The 14,669-nt window shown below is 40.1% G+C and overlaps 1 protein-coding gene across 4 annotated transcripts in view; it reads left to right on the top strand.

Moving 5' to 3' along the window:
- The first annotated feature begins 214 nt into the window (after positions 1-214).
- Positions 215-14,669, top strand: part of setdb2 (SET domain bifurcated histone lysine methyltransferase 2) — a 24,587-nt gene continuing 10,132 nt past the window's right edge. For all 4 annotated transcript variants that reach the window (XR_013933213.1, XR_013933214.1, XR_013933215.1 and 1 more), the window contains exons 1-6: positions 215-449; positions 2,269-2,382; positions 3,284-3,391; positions 5,151-5,320; positions 5,879-6,157; positions 13,197-13,525. Coding sequence is in view for 1 of the 4 variants with exons in the window: in XM_080428995.1 (XP_080285121.1) it covers positions 428-449; positions 2,269-2,382; positions 3,284-3,391; positions 5,151-5,320; positions 5,879-6,157; positions 13,197-13,525 (1,022 nt within the window). In the remaining 3 variants the exon portion in view is untranslated. The remainder of the gene's footprint in view (positions 450-2,268; positions 2,383-3,283; positions 3,392-5,150; positions 5,321-5,878; positions 6,158-13,196; positions 13,526-14,669) is intronic.

Genomic DNA, 14,669 nt, shown 5'->3' with positions numbered 1-14,669 from the left:
CATCGCGGCGCGTTGTGAGCTTGTAGATTGGCTATTTTTGTACGGTTAACATTTTCACCCGGACGACTCTGTGCGTTCGGAAATACAGCACTGAGCGCACTGGCCAATACAAACTAATAGGCGAGTGCGCTCCGGTGTGCAATATCCGAACGCACCCTTTATGTGGCCACAACACAGACAGGATGTAGCCGTGACGTCATTTCCTTAAGGAAGATAAACAAATGGTTTGGGGAAAAAAACTAAAACGGTGCCGCGCTTTATTTACGTCAACACTAGTACTTTATTACTGTATTACTTTACTACTCTAGTATCCGTTACATGTAACGTTTTGTCACGTCACTCAAGCGTCGCTGTATCGCTGGGTACTTCCTGAGCGTTACAGAGTAAATGGTACTGTGGCTGCTAGCCTGCTAGCATCGTAGCACACATGGAAGATCCATTGGAAGTTGGTAAGACTAATACATCAATAATCTAATCCAGTGGTTCTCAACCTTTTCAGACCGCGAACCCCCAAAATAATCATGTTTGAACATGGGTACTGGGTTACCCAGTGTAGCCATGGTTCACATGACGCTCGTCTGTCACTAGCGTCATGGCGCTACTTGTACCTGCTTTTTGAAAGTTTTACATTTACAACCAGTACATCTACATAAAGGTTCAGATTTCAAATGTAAAGTGCTGACCCCACGGCCACGGGTGTTACAAGTTAAAACGCCTGGGTCTAAGTACCCGTATCTTCCGTATTGTTCAATAAAAAGCTTTTTAATCCGACCGCCGGCCATTTTCTATTTTCTTTAATTATTTCTTATAATGTATCAGGGTGCAATACACCCCCCAACCGATAGGGGCGCGCAGTTGAAAGCATATGGAGAAAATTCGAAAAAAATGGCTGGTGATCGGATTAAATTTGCTTTTTATTGAACAATACGGAAGATACGGGTACTTTAGACCCAGGCGTTTTAACTTGTTACATCCGTGGCCATGGGGTAAGTACTTCATATTTGAAATCTGAACGTTTATGTAGATGTAATGGTTGTAAATGTAACATTTTCAAAAAACAGGAACAAGTAGCGCCATGACTGTCATGGTATGACAGTCATGTTTCAGGGCTAGGTACAGTGGTGGAAAAAGCACTACATGTTTTAAATGTAAGTAAAAGTATCAATACCGCAATATAGAAATACTCTGTTCCAATTAAAAGTCCGGAATTCAAAATGTACTTGAGTAAAAGTACAAAAGTATTGGCATCAAAATGTACTTAAAGTACCAAAAGTAAAAGTACTCATTATGCAGAATGTCCCATTTCACGTTTTCAAATGTATGAACATCTTTTGAAAATAGCAGATAGATCTGCTATTTTCAAATGGCCGAAATGTATATAGGGCTGAAGTGGTCAATATATGTTTTGTAATAATAATCTAAATTACAGTCATTTAGCAGACTAAATCTACAAAGTAACTAGTAACTAAAGTTTTCAAATAATTGTAGTGGAGTAAAAGTACAAAATTTGCCTCTGAGATGTAGTGGAGTAGAAGTAAAAGTAATTGGAAATTGGAAATACTCCAGTAAAGTAAAAATACCTCAACATTGTATTTAAGTACAGTACTTGAGTATTGTAATAGTATAGTAGACGTGAAGTCCACATACCAGCTCTGGAAACGGTTCCCAATGTGATGGAACCGATTCTGGTTCCTCACTGTTGGAACCGGATACTCCGGTTCCGGATCCCAACCCTAATAGTAATGTTGAGTACTTTATGTGTGTGTGCTCCTTCTTACCGCCGGGCTATGGTCGATGCTTACACCCCTGCCCGACCACTTCGGTCTGCCGCCACGAGGCGACTGGTTGCCTCGTCGCTCAGTGGTCCTTCTGGCCGATCTGATTTTCCTATTTGTCTCATCTGTTTAAGAAAGTATATAGCTGATATATTGCACTTTTACCTGAGCGCTAGGTATACTCTTAGTTGCTTGTTTTAGAAGAGAATGCACTTAATACTTCTGGTGATTAGTAGTTTCGTTCCCTACCTATGTTGAATGCACTTGAATGCACTTATTGTATGTCACTTTGGATAAAAGCGTCTGCTAAATGACTGTAATGTAAAGAATTCAATAGTGGAGTAATGTAATGTAGTGTGTGTGTGTGTGTGTGTGTGTGTGTGTGTGTGTGTGTGTGTGTGTGTGTGTGTGTGTGTGTGTGTGTGTGTGTGTGTGTGTGTGTGTGTTTATGTGGAGTAATGTTGTGTATTTTGTATGCATTGTTTATGTGTAGAGAGGGCCAGAGCCTTCTGGTCGGGCGTGGACGTGGAACAGGTGTTTGACGAGCTGGACGAATGTCTGTGTCACCTGAGATACAGCATCACCCACCACACCGCTACTGACACGGGTAAACAGTAACACACAGACACACACACACACGGATGACATGGATTTGAAAATCGTAGATTTGATTAAAGTTTCAGTTTGAGAACATTCAACTTATACGCAATCAAATAAATGAAAAATAAACAACTTAAAATTAAAGGGATATTTCACTTTCAAAACAAATCTGGATCATTTTATCGTCTACTCAGGCTTTTGTGAGCCCCCCAGACAGTTTTTAAGTTGCTTGATTCAGTATTTAGATATTTTATATTCATTTTATCAGACACGCCCCCTTCCTTTACAAACCCATCATAACTTCAAACTCCATTTTTAACATGTTAGATTCATCAAAAACACGTCCTTGGTTCTGGTGACTCATCCTGCTCTGTCTACTACTACGTGAGGGGGCGTGTTTTTCCGATTCCTTTTTTCATTTATTAAATTTTTGTATCGTATTGAATTCTTTTAATTTTCCCCAAAAAATATTAAAAATAAACGAAAAACATTATTGAAAAAACACGGTCTCCTCGCGTATTAGAAGGACAATATCAGTCACCAGAACCAAGGACGGGTGTTTCCGATTAATCTAACATTAACATTAACATATTAGTGAATATCAAATATCTAAATACTGAATCAAGCAACTTCAAAACTGTCCGGGGTGCTCCCAAAAGCCTGACTAGACGATAAAATGACCCAATTATTTTTTGAAAGTGAAATATCCCTTTAAGTAATAAACTGCAATATATGAAAAGAACATTTAAGTCTAATTATACAATGAACATTGGTCAAAAAAAGGGACCTACTAACCTCATGTCCAGGGGGGTTACATGATGCAATCACATTACTTATGGACCGAATGCAATGGCAGTATGGCACTACTGTTGGATGAACAGGATGTAATCAGATTACTGTGTTAACAGAATACCTTCGTGCTCTGGATGTTGTCACATCACTGGAGATCGAAGGGAGCAGCCGAACGGAACCTGCCCAGAACAACTCTAGCATCTACCCTGTTGTCATCGGTACAGGTACCTGTCAGTCTGTCTGTGCACTGTAGGTACAGAGATAGCCATTCTTATGTGTTCTCTAGTTGTATTTACTGTATGTAATAATGGTGAGGTTTAACTATCATTTAGGGGACCCCCTGGAACGCCCTCAAGGACCCCAGGGGGTCCCCGGACCACACATTGAGAACCAGTGTATAGTGTACATGTTTACCAACATTGGTATTGTCAGCTTCAAATGTATTTGAATTGGCAGCCCTTTATAAACCAGTTATTTAGAGCCACCTGCTGGTGAAATTGAGAACGACAAGGGAATGTGTGTCGACTAACTTTTTTCTACAATCTCACAATGCGTTGCGATGCAACGTATTGTGAGATTGTAGATCTGCTATTTTCAAAAGATTGTTATACATTTGAAAACTTGAAATGGGACATTGTGTATAATGAGTACTTTCTACTTTTGGTTCTTTAAGTACATTTCGATACCAACACTTTTACTCAAGTACATTTTGAACTCTGGACTACTTAACAGTATTTCTACATTGCAGTATTGATACTTTTACTCAAGTAAAACATTTCAGTACTTTTTCCACCACTGGTTCTCAGTACTACAGTCAGGGTCCCCACGGTCATGAAATTCCTGGAAATATTTTTAAATTGAAAAAAAAATAATCCAGTACTGGAAAAGTTTGGGAATTGATCAAAGGTCCTGGAATTTATCAAGGGTCCTGGAAAAATATTTGGCTATGCATTGTTTTTGGCTATTGATTTTGTTAATACAAAACATTTTCATAAACATGTATAACATTACACGAAATATGTAACATAAGTAGTTTTTCGCCGAACGGGCTGTGTGATGGCATATATTATTTAAATAAAATAAGTCATACGGATGCCATAATGAGTCTTCCAGTGAGCTCTGCCCTAATTTTGCACGAAATTTTGAATGAAATTGTACTATTCTATATTCTATGCTTTATTTTTGCTACACTGCCTATCTTTGGGCATTCTACATATAGAGTAAGAGACACATTATTGCGCTGAATGATTGTTATATAGGCCTGGAAATTGGGCTAAATATTCTGGAAAAGTTTTGGAAAGGTTTTGGAAATTCATTGCTAAAAATGTGTGGGGACCCTGTACAGTAACCATTAGGCCCGTAACGATACAGTAACTGCATCGATGCATCGTTTTGAATTTTCAACGATCTACTATATCGATATGCAAACAGCTAAATATCGTATCGTTTGACTTTGAATCGTATCGAATCGTTTTGCAATGCAAATAATCGTATCGAATCGTTCTGCAATGCAAATAATCAATTATATCAATACTAAGTACTTTTAAGAAGAAGAAAAGAGAAAGAGGGGTTTATATCCAGTATCCAGGTATTTATTTTTCACACAGAATTTTTGGGTAAATAAATAGTTACTATATCGATTTTAAATCATTGAATCGAATCGTATCGTTCTAAATTAACCTGTCCTGTATCGTTCATGTATCGTATCGACTAAATCGCTGAATCGAAACGTATCGTATCGTTCTAAATTAACCTGTATCGTTCATGTATCGTATCGACAACCAAGTATCGTGATACGTATCGAATCGTTGTTAAAACGTATCGTTACACCCCTAGTAACCATAGTAAGCAGTGTGAACATGTTACCTTGCAGTGGTTCTTAGTACCACAGTAACCATAGTAAGCAGTGTGAACATGTTACCTTGCAGTGGTTCTTAGTACCACAGTAACCATAGTAAGCAGTGGGAACATGTCACCTTGCAGTCGGAGCGTCTCGGGTAGAAGGAGGACCTTCTTTCTCTTCTCCCCTCTCTCCTGTCCTGCTGACTAATGGCCTGGTGGAGCCTCCGTCGCCTCCTGTTGACCACAAAGAAGAACCCATGCCGCCACTGTCTCTGCTGCTGCCTCAATACCAACCCCATGACTGCACCCCGGTACTGTCTGTATTGTTTATGTAGGCTAGCCGTCAGTGAATTTAAAGTAGAGCTAAATTGTTAATCGCAATTGTTTGAGCGACAATCAGTGTTGTAAAGTAACTAAGTACATTTACTCAAGTACTGTACTTAAGTAAAATGTTGAGGTACTTTTACTTTACTGGAGTATCTCCAAATTTCAATACTTTTACTTTTACTCCACTACATCTCTGAGGAAAATATTGTACTTTTAGTCCACTACAATCATTTGAAAACCAATTACTAGTTACTTAGTTATGTTTTATAATACAATAATTTACAGATATAAATTATTGTATTATAAAACATACATCAACCACTTCAGCCCTATTTTATACATAGCCTATTTTATACATAGGCTACAACGCGTCGCGATGCGACGCTTTGTGAGCTTGTAGATCGGCTATTTTCAAACATTTTAGTACTTTTACTTTTGGTACTTTTAAGTATATTTTGATGCCAATACTTTTGTACTTTTACTCAAGTAACATTTTGAACACAGGCCTTTTACTCCTCTCCTCCTCTTCTCTCCTCTATCAGGCCTGTATGTCCAGATGTAGCAGTGTATCTCTATGGGGGGAGAATCCTCTGCGGCTTCCGGAATCCTGCGGCTTCAAGAGGCTGAGCGGCTTGCGGCCTGTGGGCGGGGCCTCGGAGCAGGAAGGGGAGGAGCCAGAGGACAGGGAGGACGGCGACGAGCCGGAGGCCGCCGCGGTGGTGCCAGACGTCGTCTACAAAGCCCCCTGCGGCGCGGGCCTGTGCAACCACGAGGACGTGATGCGCTTCCTGCTCGTGACGGACAGTTTCCGCGCACTGCAGGTTGGCAGTGTTAATTTTGACAGCAAATTTTGATTTAGCTTTATATCATAGTCTTTTGAATTTGTCATATTTTAGTCATCTGAAATGTTGTACTTTTAGTTTCAATGCCTGATTTTACACTTGGTTGCATGCTGAAAATAGCCGATCTACAAGCTCACAAGGCGTCGCAGTGCGACCCGTTGTGAGCTTGTAGATCTGCTATTTTCAGAGCGCAACACCCGAGCGCAACCAAACAGAAAATGACTTGTCTTAGTTCTACTGGATCTCTTCTCCACTAGTACCTCCTTAACATTTTAGTCCAGTTTTTATTTGTTGACCAAATTGTCGATATATTCTTAGTTTTAGTCATCATATCGTAGCTTAGTTTTAATTTAGTTTTCGTCAGTGAAAGGTAGTCGACGACCATTTTTCGTCATAGTTTTTAGTCGACGAAATTAACACTGCAGGTTGGTGCCGCCACGATTACAAAATTTAAGTTGATGATTTAATTGTCATTGAAATAATTGCGATTAACGATTTAATTGTGTTTTTGGGATTGAACAGTAGAACATGTTATGAATAAAATTAGCCTTTTAGAAGATATGACGAATAACTTTTTTACAAAGACATTTCCATTGTGGGGGCGGGGGGTACAGATCTGTAGTAATAGCACTAATATCATTCTTGTTTGCATGGCTCGACAGTAACCTTTTGAGGCACTTGTCCTTGGGACAAGCCTGGTTCATCCCCTACACAGCATGTACATGGTTAAAGGTGCTGTAAGTTACTTTTTGTTTTGTTTTTGTATTTAACAAAAACATTTATGTTGCAAGGTTAAAGCTCTATATTGTAATAGTACTTGCTATAGATTGTGTTTGTTCAGTGACAGGGTTCTCCCCGTCTCTCCTGCTCTTTAGTAAACACAAAATACATTTTGAGTTGGGTGAACAGTTTTATCCAATCAGGAGAGGAAATCCATTTATCAGCTTCAATGCTATAGTATCCCAATTTGTCTGCTCATTTATTTATTTCACTTTGAACGCTGAGTTGTTTTATGCCGATACAACAGAGTAGTATTCATTAAACTTACTTCGGAAAACATTGTTATCAACTTGACAACGCGCAATTTGTGCAGTATTAACACATTGCCTGCCAAGGACGCATATATGCGTCCTTTCAAATCCAACACTTCACCTCCAAAGATGCATTATGTGTCCATTAAAAAAAATCATGTTTTTAGTGATTACGCTAGAGGGTGCTCTTCGCCAATCTATGAATGATGCCTTGACTGCCAGAGAAGGATAGAACGGGAAATTGCGTTATCCAAAAAAAAATCACTCTATTCACTCCAATGTTAACAGATTAAGAAAAACACATCTAGCTCGGATTTATTCTCCCAGACTCTGCGTCTTTTGGGTGAAAACGAGCCATATTCAACTGCTGATAACAACAGAACGGACGATCGCGCTTACAATTCCGGTGGATAGAAGAGAGACTCGTCTTAACCAGGCGTGTATCGTCATTGGGGCCAACAAGGCCATGGCCCGGTCTGTAAACCCAGCTTGTCCCTGTGTAGGGGCAAGATCCAGGGGAAAATAACTAAAAATCAACATTAGCAGCCCCTCAACCTATTCTGTTGTAGCCGACCACAGAAAGTCTCCTTTGTTTTCAAATGGGTCTCATTTGCATTCGGCCGAATTGTTAATGAGTGGCCATTAAAAACCAGTTTAGCCGTCAAACCGGTTCTGGCCCGGTTCTGGCCCGGTCAACGTTAGAATCCACCAAACGCCACTGGTCTTAACACGGAGACATCGTTTGTTTACATTTGGGTTGAAAAAAAAGATTGCTGAATCGTCAAAAAGACTCAAAATAAGGTAAAACCGCTGGCAGTGGCGGATTAATTCATTAATACCTGGCAGTGAGTGTTAAAAATAACTTGTCTTCATGGAAGGAGGCGGGCGCGGCCTGAAAAGGTTGAGAACCACTGATGTAAGACTACTATGTAAATTAAGGTTGGGCGATATGCCAAAATCGGCCATCATCGGCACAAAAATCTTGACAATATATTTGCGGTAGAAAAGCAATAATATGTGAACAGCTCCACAGTCCTTTAATAGTCCATGAGCCAGAGCCCCAAAATTGAGCAATGATTATCGAAAGAGTGGGCAAAACCAAACCTATATTAAATTGTTCATAGGGTCAATACGAGTAAATAAATATATGATAACCTTTCCACAGGAGCAGCTTTTTCATGGTTATCACACATTTTCCCCATACGTACATGACAAGTGAAAAAATGAAAAGAGTTATCATAATGAAACTTCCTGAGTTGATTACTTACATGAAGACAATGATTTATCGTATTACAAGTTTTCTGAAATTGTATATTTAAATATGCAAATTAGGCATTAGGAAAATATGCTCAAATTTGCATAACTTTCCAGAATCAACATTGGAACATTGGACAAAGCCAGAGTCAACATACTTATTTCATTTTGTTAAGATGTTGGAGTCAAAGGTTTTTAACGAGGGAATATTCAATATCTGGCTCGATTTTGGGGCTCTGGCTTATGGACTAAATGCCTAATTTGCATATTTAAATATACAATTTCAGAAAACTTGTAATACGATAAATCATTGTCTTCATGTAAGTAATCAACTCAGGAAGTTTCATTATGATAACTCTTTTATAAATGTTGTCATTTTTTCACCTGTCATGTACTGTACTGTACGTATGGGGAAAATAACAAAATGTGTGATAACCATGAAAAAGCTACTCCTGTGGAAAGTTTATCATATATTTATTTACTCGTATTGACCCTATGAACAATTTAATATAGCTATGGTTTTGCCCACTCTTTCGATAATGAAATCTTGTCTGGCTAATGGACTATAAGCTCGAGTTATACTTCGCAGCACACCGGGTCACGTGTCAAAAATAGCAGATCTACAAGCTCACAACAAGTCCCGGACACGGCGCATTGTGAGCTTGTAGATCTGCCATTTTCGGCACACGACCTTGTCGCACGACGAAGTATACATTCGGCTGTAACCATAGGCAACACGTGCAGTGTCTGGTTACTATAGTAACGTGACTGCACGCTGTCAATGAACAAACCGAGATGAGGCAGCATGACTGTATTTCTGCTGCCCTGCACCAATCTCACTCTCTCACTGACCCAAACTTGTTTAGACAACGAAGAATTGTAAAACATATCACTTCATAGGATATTCTTTTAGGACTAAGCTAAGATCACAGGGTAGGAGATGAAGTGAAGTTGAAGCAGAGTAGCCTACCTCAGTTTGCAGCAACGATGTGGCGAAACACACCCTTCCAAGTTATCTTCTTTACAGACAGTCTTTTTTAAATTTGGACAAATAATAAATTATGCCACTGCGGGATAAATCTAACCTGACTCCGCCAGATGGGGCGGTATTATATACACCTTCATATGGGATCGCTCAGAGATTGGAGCTCACACCGAAACGCTCCTGGTCGAACCAATCGGCGGCAGCTAAGGGCGCGATCTTGGCGAGACCGGATATGACGCCATCGAGAAGTGCTTATTGCATTGTAGTTCTTTCACGATTCATAGTGGATGAATAGTATACAAAAGAACTACTACTGGCGCAGCTACTATACGTCATGTAGACACATCAATATGATTGGTTGGAGTTAGCACGCCCAAACAGTGATACACAGACGGTCCCATCCAATCACCTGCCAAGTAGCTTGAAAAAACAGACCGCCGTCTTGCAGCGGTTCGGCTACTGAGGTCCCAGATGGAAGTAGGATGCGAAACAAATGCAAGCTTCTTCCAGCTGGTGGAGTCAGGTTAGGATAAATCACCTGCCCTCCCCTGTAACTAAAGAAACTCGCTTCGGGTCGAGTTTTGTAGCCTAGACTCGTCGGAAATAAGCATGCCTTATAATCATTATTAGAATAGCCCAAATGTATCAACATTTCGCGTACGCTTTGTATTGCGCTTTATATTTAATTTGGGTATACTGTACGTATTTGAAGAGTTTAATTCTCGAGGAGGCAGACCATAGGGATACATATAAAAACAAAACAATAAAAACAATAAAAACCAATAAAAACAATCGATGATTGGACTCATCCAATCACCGATTGCCAATATATTCACCATATCATCGAACCTTCATGTAAATGTTGCTCGACATGCAAAGTCCCAAATATGCTCTGCCTCGTTGGTTCATACCAGACCGAAGTCCGGCCAGGGGGCCAATCGTGGCAGCAGATATTATATGGCCCGCGGCTTCTTTCCTAAAATGTATTAGTCATGTGAAATTCATACATTTGAAGTTTCTCAGTGATTTGAAACCTTTTCTGTTAACCTGAAAACGCTCGGAAGTCGCTGGCAGTGGCTTGACACTTTTCTGAAAAACTCTGGCAGTGAGAGTTAATTGTTCACTATACATTTGGCTCTTTGGAGCATATTTATTTTCTTTCAGCAATATTTCGGCTCTGTAGGCTCAGTAGCGAACCACACCGGAAGGGAACGCTGTTATCGAGAGTTAGTCAAAATGGCTAATTAAACATTTGGCACTTACTGGCCCTCATTTATCAACGCAGCGTATAAACCGGCGTATATTTCTCCATATATTCGGCCGTACGCCAACGTCGAAGTCACATTTATCAACGAATCCTACACAGCCGATCCGAGCGTACATTTGGTCCCAGCCTTGATAAATCTCACGTCTGAAAACGAGCGTCATTTAAATAACACGCCCTTAAATTTTCTCGAAACACCCCGATTTTACGACATGAAGAACCAGAATACGACCAAGAAAGAGTTTCGCCGGCTCGCCTCGCCTCGCTGCCTGTCAAGTCACACACACACGCACACACACATACACATGCACACGCCTCTCTCTCTCTCTCACACACACACACACACACACACACACACACGCGCCCAACTGTGTCTTTCATAATCCGTTACGGTACAATCTTTGTCAGTCACGTAGGCTTGTAGCCTACATGAATGACATTATGATACCAATCACGTCGCCATGAATGGAATACGTTTGTATATGTATTTACCCCATACCGAGCAGTGCGCGTTCGAGTTACACTAAAGCAGTCATGTAGGCTATATTCCCCATGAGACTCGGGCGGTCTGCAGACTGCAGTGATCCCGTGCCGCCACCCACGTTATAAGAGATTGGAGCGTCAGGTTTATATCCTTAACCCAGCCAGGTTGTAGCCTATATAACTCTCTATGACATAACTCCATACCATAGGACAAGCTGCTGTAAGTTTGTAGACCTCACTGTCCATGAAAAGATGGTCGGGAGTCCCGACCACGGGACTCCCAACGCAAAAGCGCTCGTATATTTTTTAAATAGCAGATCTACAAGCTCACAACGCGTCGCGATGCGACCCGTTGTGAGCCTGCAGATCTGCTATTTTCAATGCAGCCAGATCTCCAATCTTATCTGAATGACTGTTAAAGCAGTTTGTTTAAATGACTTTATAAAATGTTATAAAGTTATTTGGGCTGCACCGCTAAATGAGGGCCATTATGTCTTTGCAGTCACTTGCGGTAATGTCCGTATTCCATATACTTAGCCACCCCAGTCACGTTAATATTTGCGTAATTTTCATGTCATGTACATCCCAAAGACAAAATTATGAGCCACGTTAGCCTCATAAAATGACTTTATAAACAACAGTTCCGCGTGTTTTAGCAGCTGGGTAAGAACCAAAAAACTTTTGTCAGTGCGTGCGTCGGGTGCAGCCGGCAGTGTTGCCAGATTGTGCGAGAGAAACAAGCCCAAACAAAGTGACTAGGTCACATGAGCAGTCTAACTATATATAATCTTATAATAATAATATTAATAATCATATACATATAATGAATCATCATATATTTTATTTATAATCATAATACAATAATAATAATAATCCTAAAACCGAACATGAAAAATAAATTGTGATTTTGCCTCAAAAAAATTGTGATATGATATGTTTTACATATTGCCCACCTCTATGAATAGTTATATCAGCATGCCCATATATGGGTTATTGGGCATATACTGATAAAATCAGGGATCTCCATATATGGGAATAAAAGGGACATGGACTGACAAATACAGAGATCATCTCCATATATCATATATGGCCATAAAAGGGACAAGGACTGACAGACACGCAGTTCTCCATATATGGTTATATCAGTCACATCGGCGGTGGCACGTAGGTGTTGGACTCCAGATGTAACTTCTAGTACTGCACAACGACAGTGTCTTGCACCAAGAGCAGATCTACAAGCCTACCTTCATGACACGGTGTAAGCTTGTAGATCTACATTGTACAATGTAGTCACTTGTTCATCCTGGCTACATTGTTTTCTTATTGGCAAACGACAGCCCTGCATGATGGAGTCGATACATTATGCTTTGGTGCACTTGTAGCACTCCTACCGGTATCATTCCTGTTACCAGCTGCAATTTCTTTTCAGTTTTGCACTAGTATCATTACTGTTTAGCAGTGGTGGAAAAAGTACTCAAATTCTTTACTTAAGTAAAAGTACCAATACTGCAATATAAAAATACTCTGTTACAAGTAAAAATCCAAAATTAAAAATTTACTTGAGTAAAAGTACAAAAGTATTGGCATCAAAATGTACTTAAAGTACCAAAAGTAAAAGTACAAAATATTTGAAAATAGCCTATGTATAAAATAGGGCTAAAGTGGTTAATGTATGTTTCATTATATCATAGTTTATATCTGAAAAGTAACTAGTAACTAAAGTTTTCAAATAATTGTAGTGGAGTAAAAGTACAATATTTGCCTCTGAGATGTAGTGGAGTAGAAGTAAAAGTATTGGAAATTGGAAATACTCAAGTAAAGTACAAATACCTCAAAATTATACTTAAGTACAGTACTTAAGTAAATGTACTTAGTTACTTTCCACCACTGTTACTGTTTAGTAGTACTCTGGCATCCTATAGTTTCTATAGTTTCAACAATGTACATATTAATGCCTACATTGTAAATTGTACTCTTACCAGCATCATCCCTGTTAACCAGGTGGATTTCTTCAGCTTCAACCTCGCCGTTCGACTAGACCCCCCTCGGCTGGCCGCGGCGCGTCCCCCAGAGAAGGACCTGAGCCAGGGCCTGGAGCCCACGGCGGTGGAGCTGTGTCCGGCGCCCGACGGCTCGCGGCCCAAAGAGTTCCGCTACCGCAAGGACCGCTGGCCGCACGGCTGCTTCCTGGGCCGCGGGCCACGGCTTTACGACGCCTGCTGCGACTGCACCGACGGATGCGGCGACCCCAGGACCTGCTCGTGCGTGGCTCTGACCACAGGAGGGCGCCACTACTCCTATAACAGACTGACCGAGCCTGTTCCTGAAGGGTAGGTCTGTCTGTGTCTGTCTGTCTGTCTGTCATCCGTGTGAATCTGTCTTTTGGGAAGGATCAGTGGTGGAAAGTAACTAAGTACATTTACTTAAGTACTGTACTTAAGTATAATTTTGAGGTATTTGTACTTTACTTGAGTATTTCCAATTTCCAATACTTTTACTTCTACTCCACTACATCTCAGAGGCAAATATTGTACTTTTACTCCACTACAATTATTCGAAAACTTTAGTTACTAGTTACTTTTCAGATATAAACTATGATATAATGAAACATACATTAACCACTTTAGCCCTATTTTATACATAGGCTATTTGAAAATAGCCGATCTACAAGCTCACAACGCGTCGCAGCGTGACGCGTTGTGAGCTTGTAGATCTGCTATTTTCAAATATTTAGTACTTTTACTTTTGATACTTTAAGTACATTTTGATGCCAATACTTTTGTACTTTTACTCAAGTAAATTTTGAATTCTGGAATTTTACTTGTAACAGAGTATTTTCATATTGCAGTATTGGTACTTTTACTTAAGTAAAGAATTTGAGTACTTTTTCCACCACTGGGAAGGATCATAGTGCATTGTAATTCTCATAGTTGTAGCACATAATAATATTAACAACAACAATAATGCATTATAGTGTGATTATAGTCACTATACGTACATTGTCATTGTGTGTTTTTAACCCATTTAGTAAAGAATAAGAATAAAATAATCCATTCAAGAACAAGGTGTTTCTACCTACACATCCATGAATATAATAGGCTCATATGCACAGCAGCCATATTGGAAAGAAATTGGGCCTCTTTTCCTTCACAGGTGTTACCAATGAAACTAATGAAGGCTCTGTTCCATTCTGGTCAAACAGAGTCAGGGTGCTGATATTGTGCATGTTGGCTCACTGGAAACCCTCTGCTACACCGGTGGGTCTCAAAGTGGGGTCCAGGGACCCTCATGGGTCCTTGAGGGGGTTCCAAATGGCCCCCTCAAATGGCCCCAAATGGAACCAAATGGTCCATTTTGTTCCGTTTGTACACTCATGGGGGTCCTTGCAATTAAAACGTTTGAGAACCACTGTGCTACACTAAATGGAACAGAGCCTTCATTAGTATCATTAGACCTGTGAAGGAAGTAAGGAAG

Source organism: Gymnoscopelus braueri (assembly GCF_963280865.1).
Source record: "Gymnoscopelus braueri genome assembly, chromosome: 5".
Classification (NCBI taxonomy): Eukaryota; Metazoa; Chordata; class Actinopteri; order Myctophiformes; family Myctophidae; genus Gymnoscopelus; species Gymnoscopelus braueri.
The sequence above is the reverse complement of the archived record's forward strand: the minus strand, read 5'-3'. Positions and strand labels throughout refer to the sequence as shown.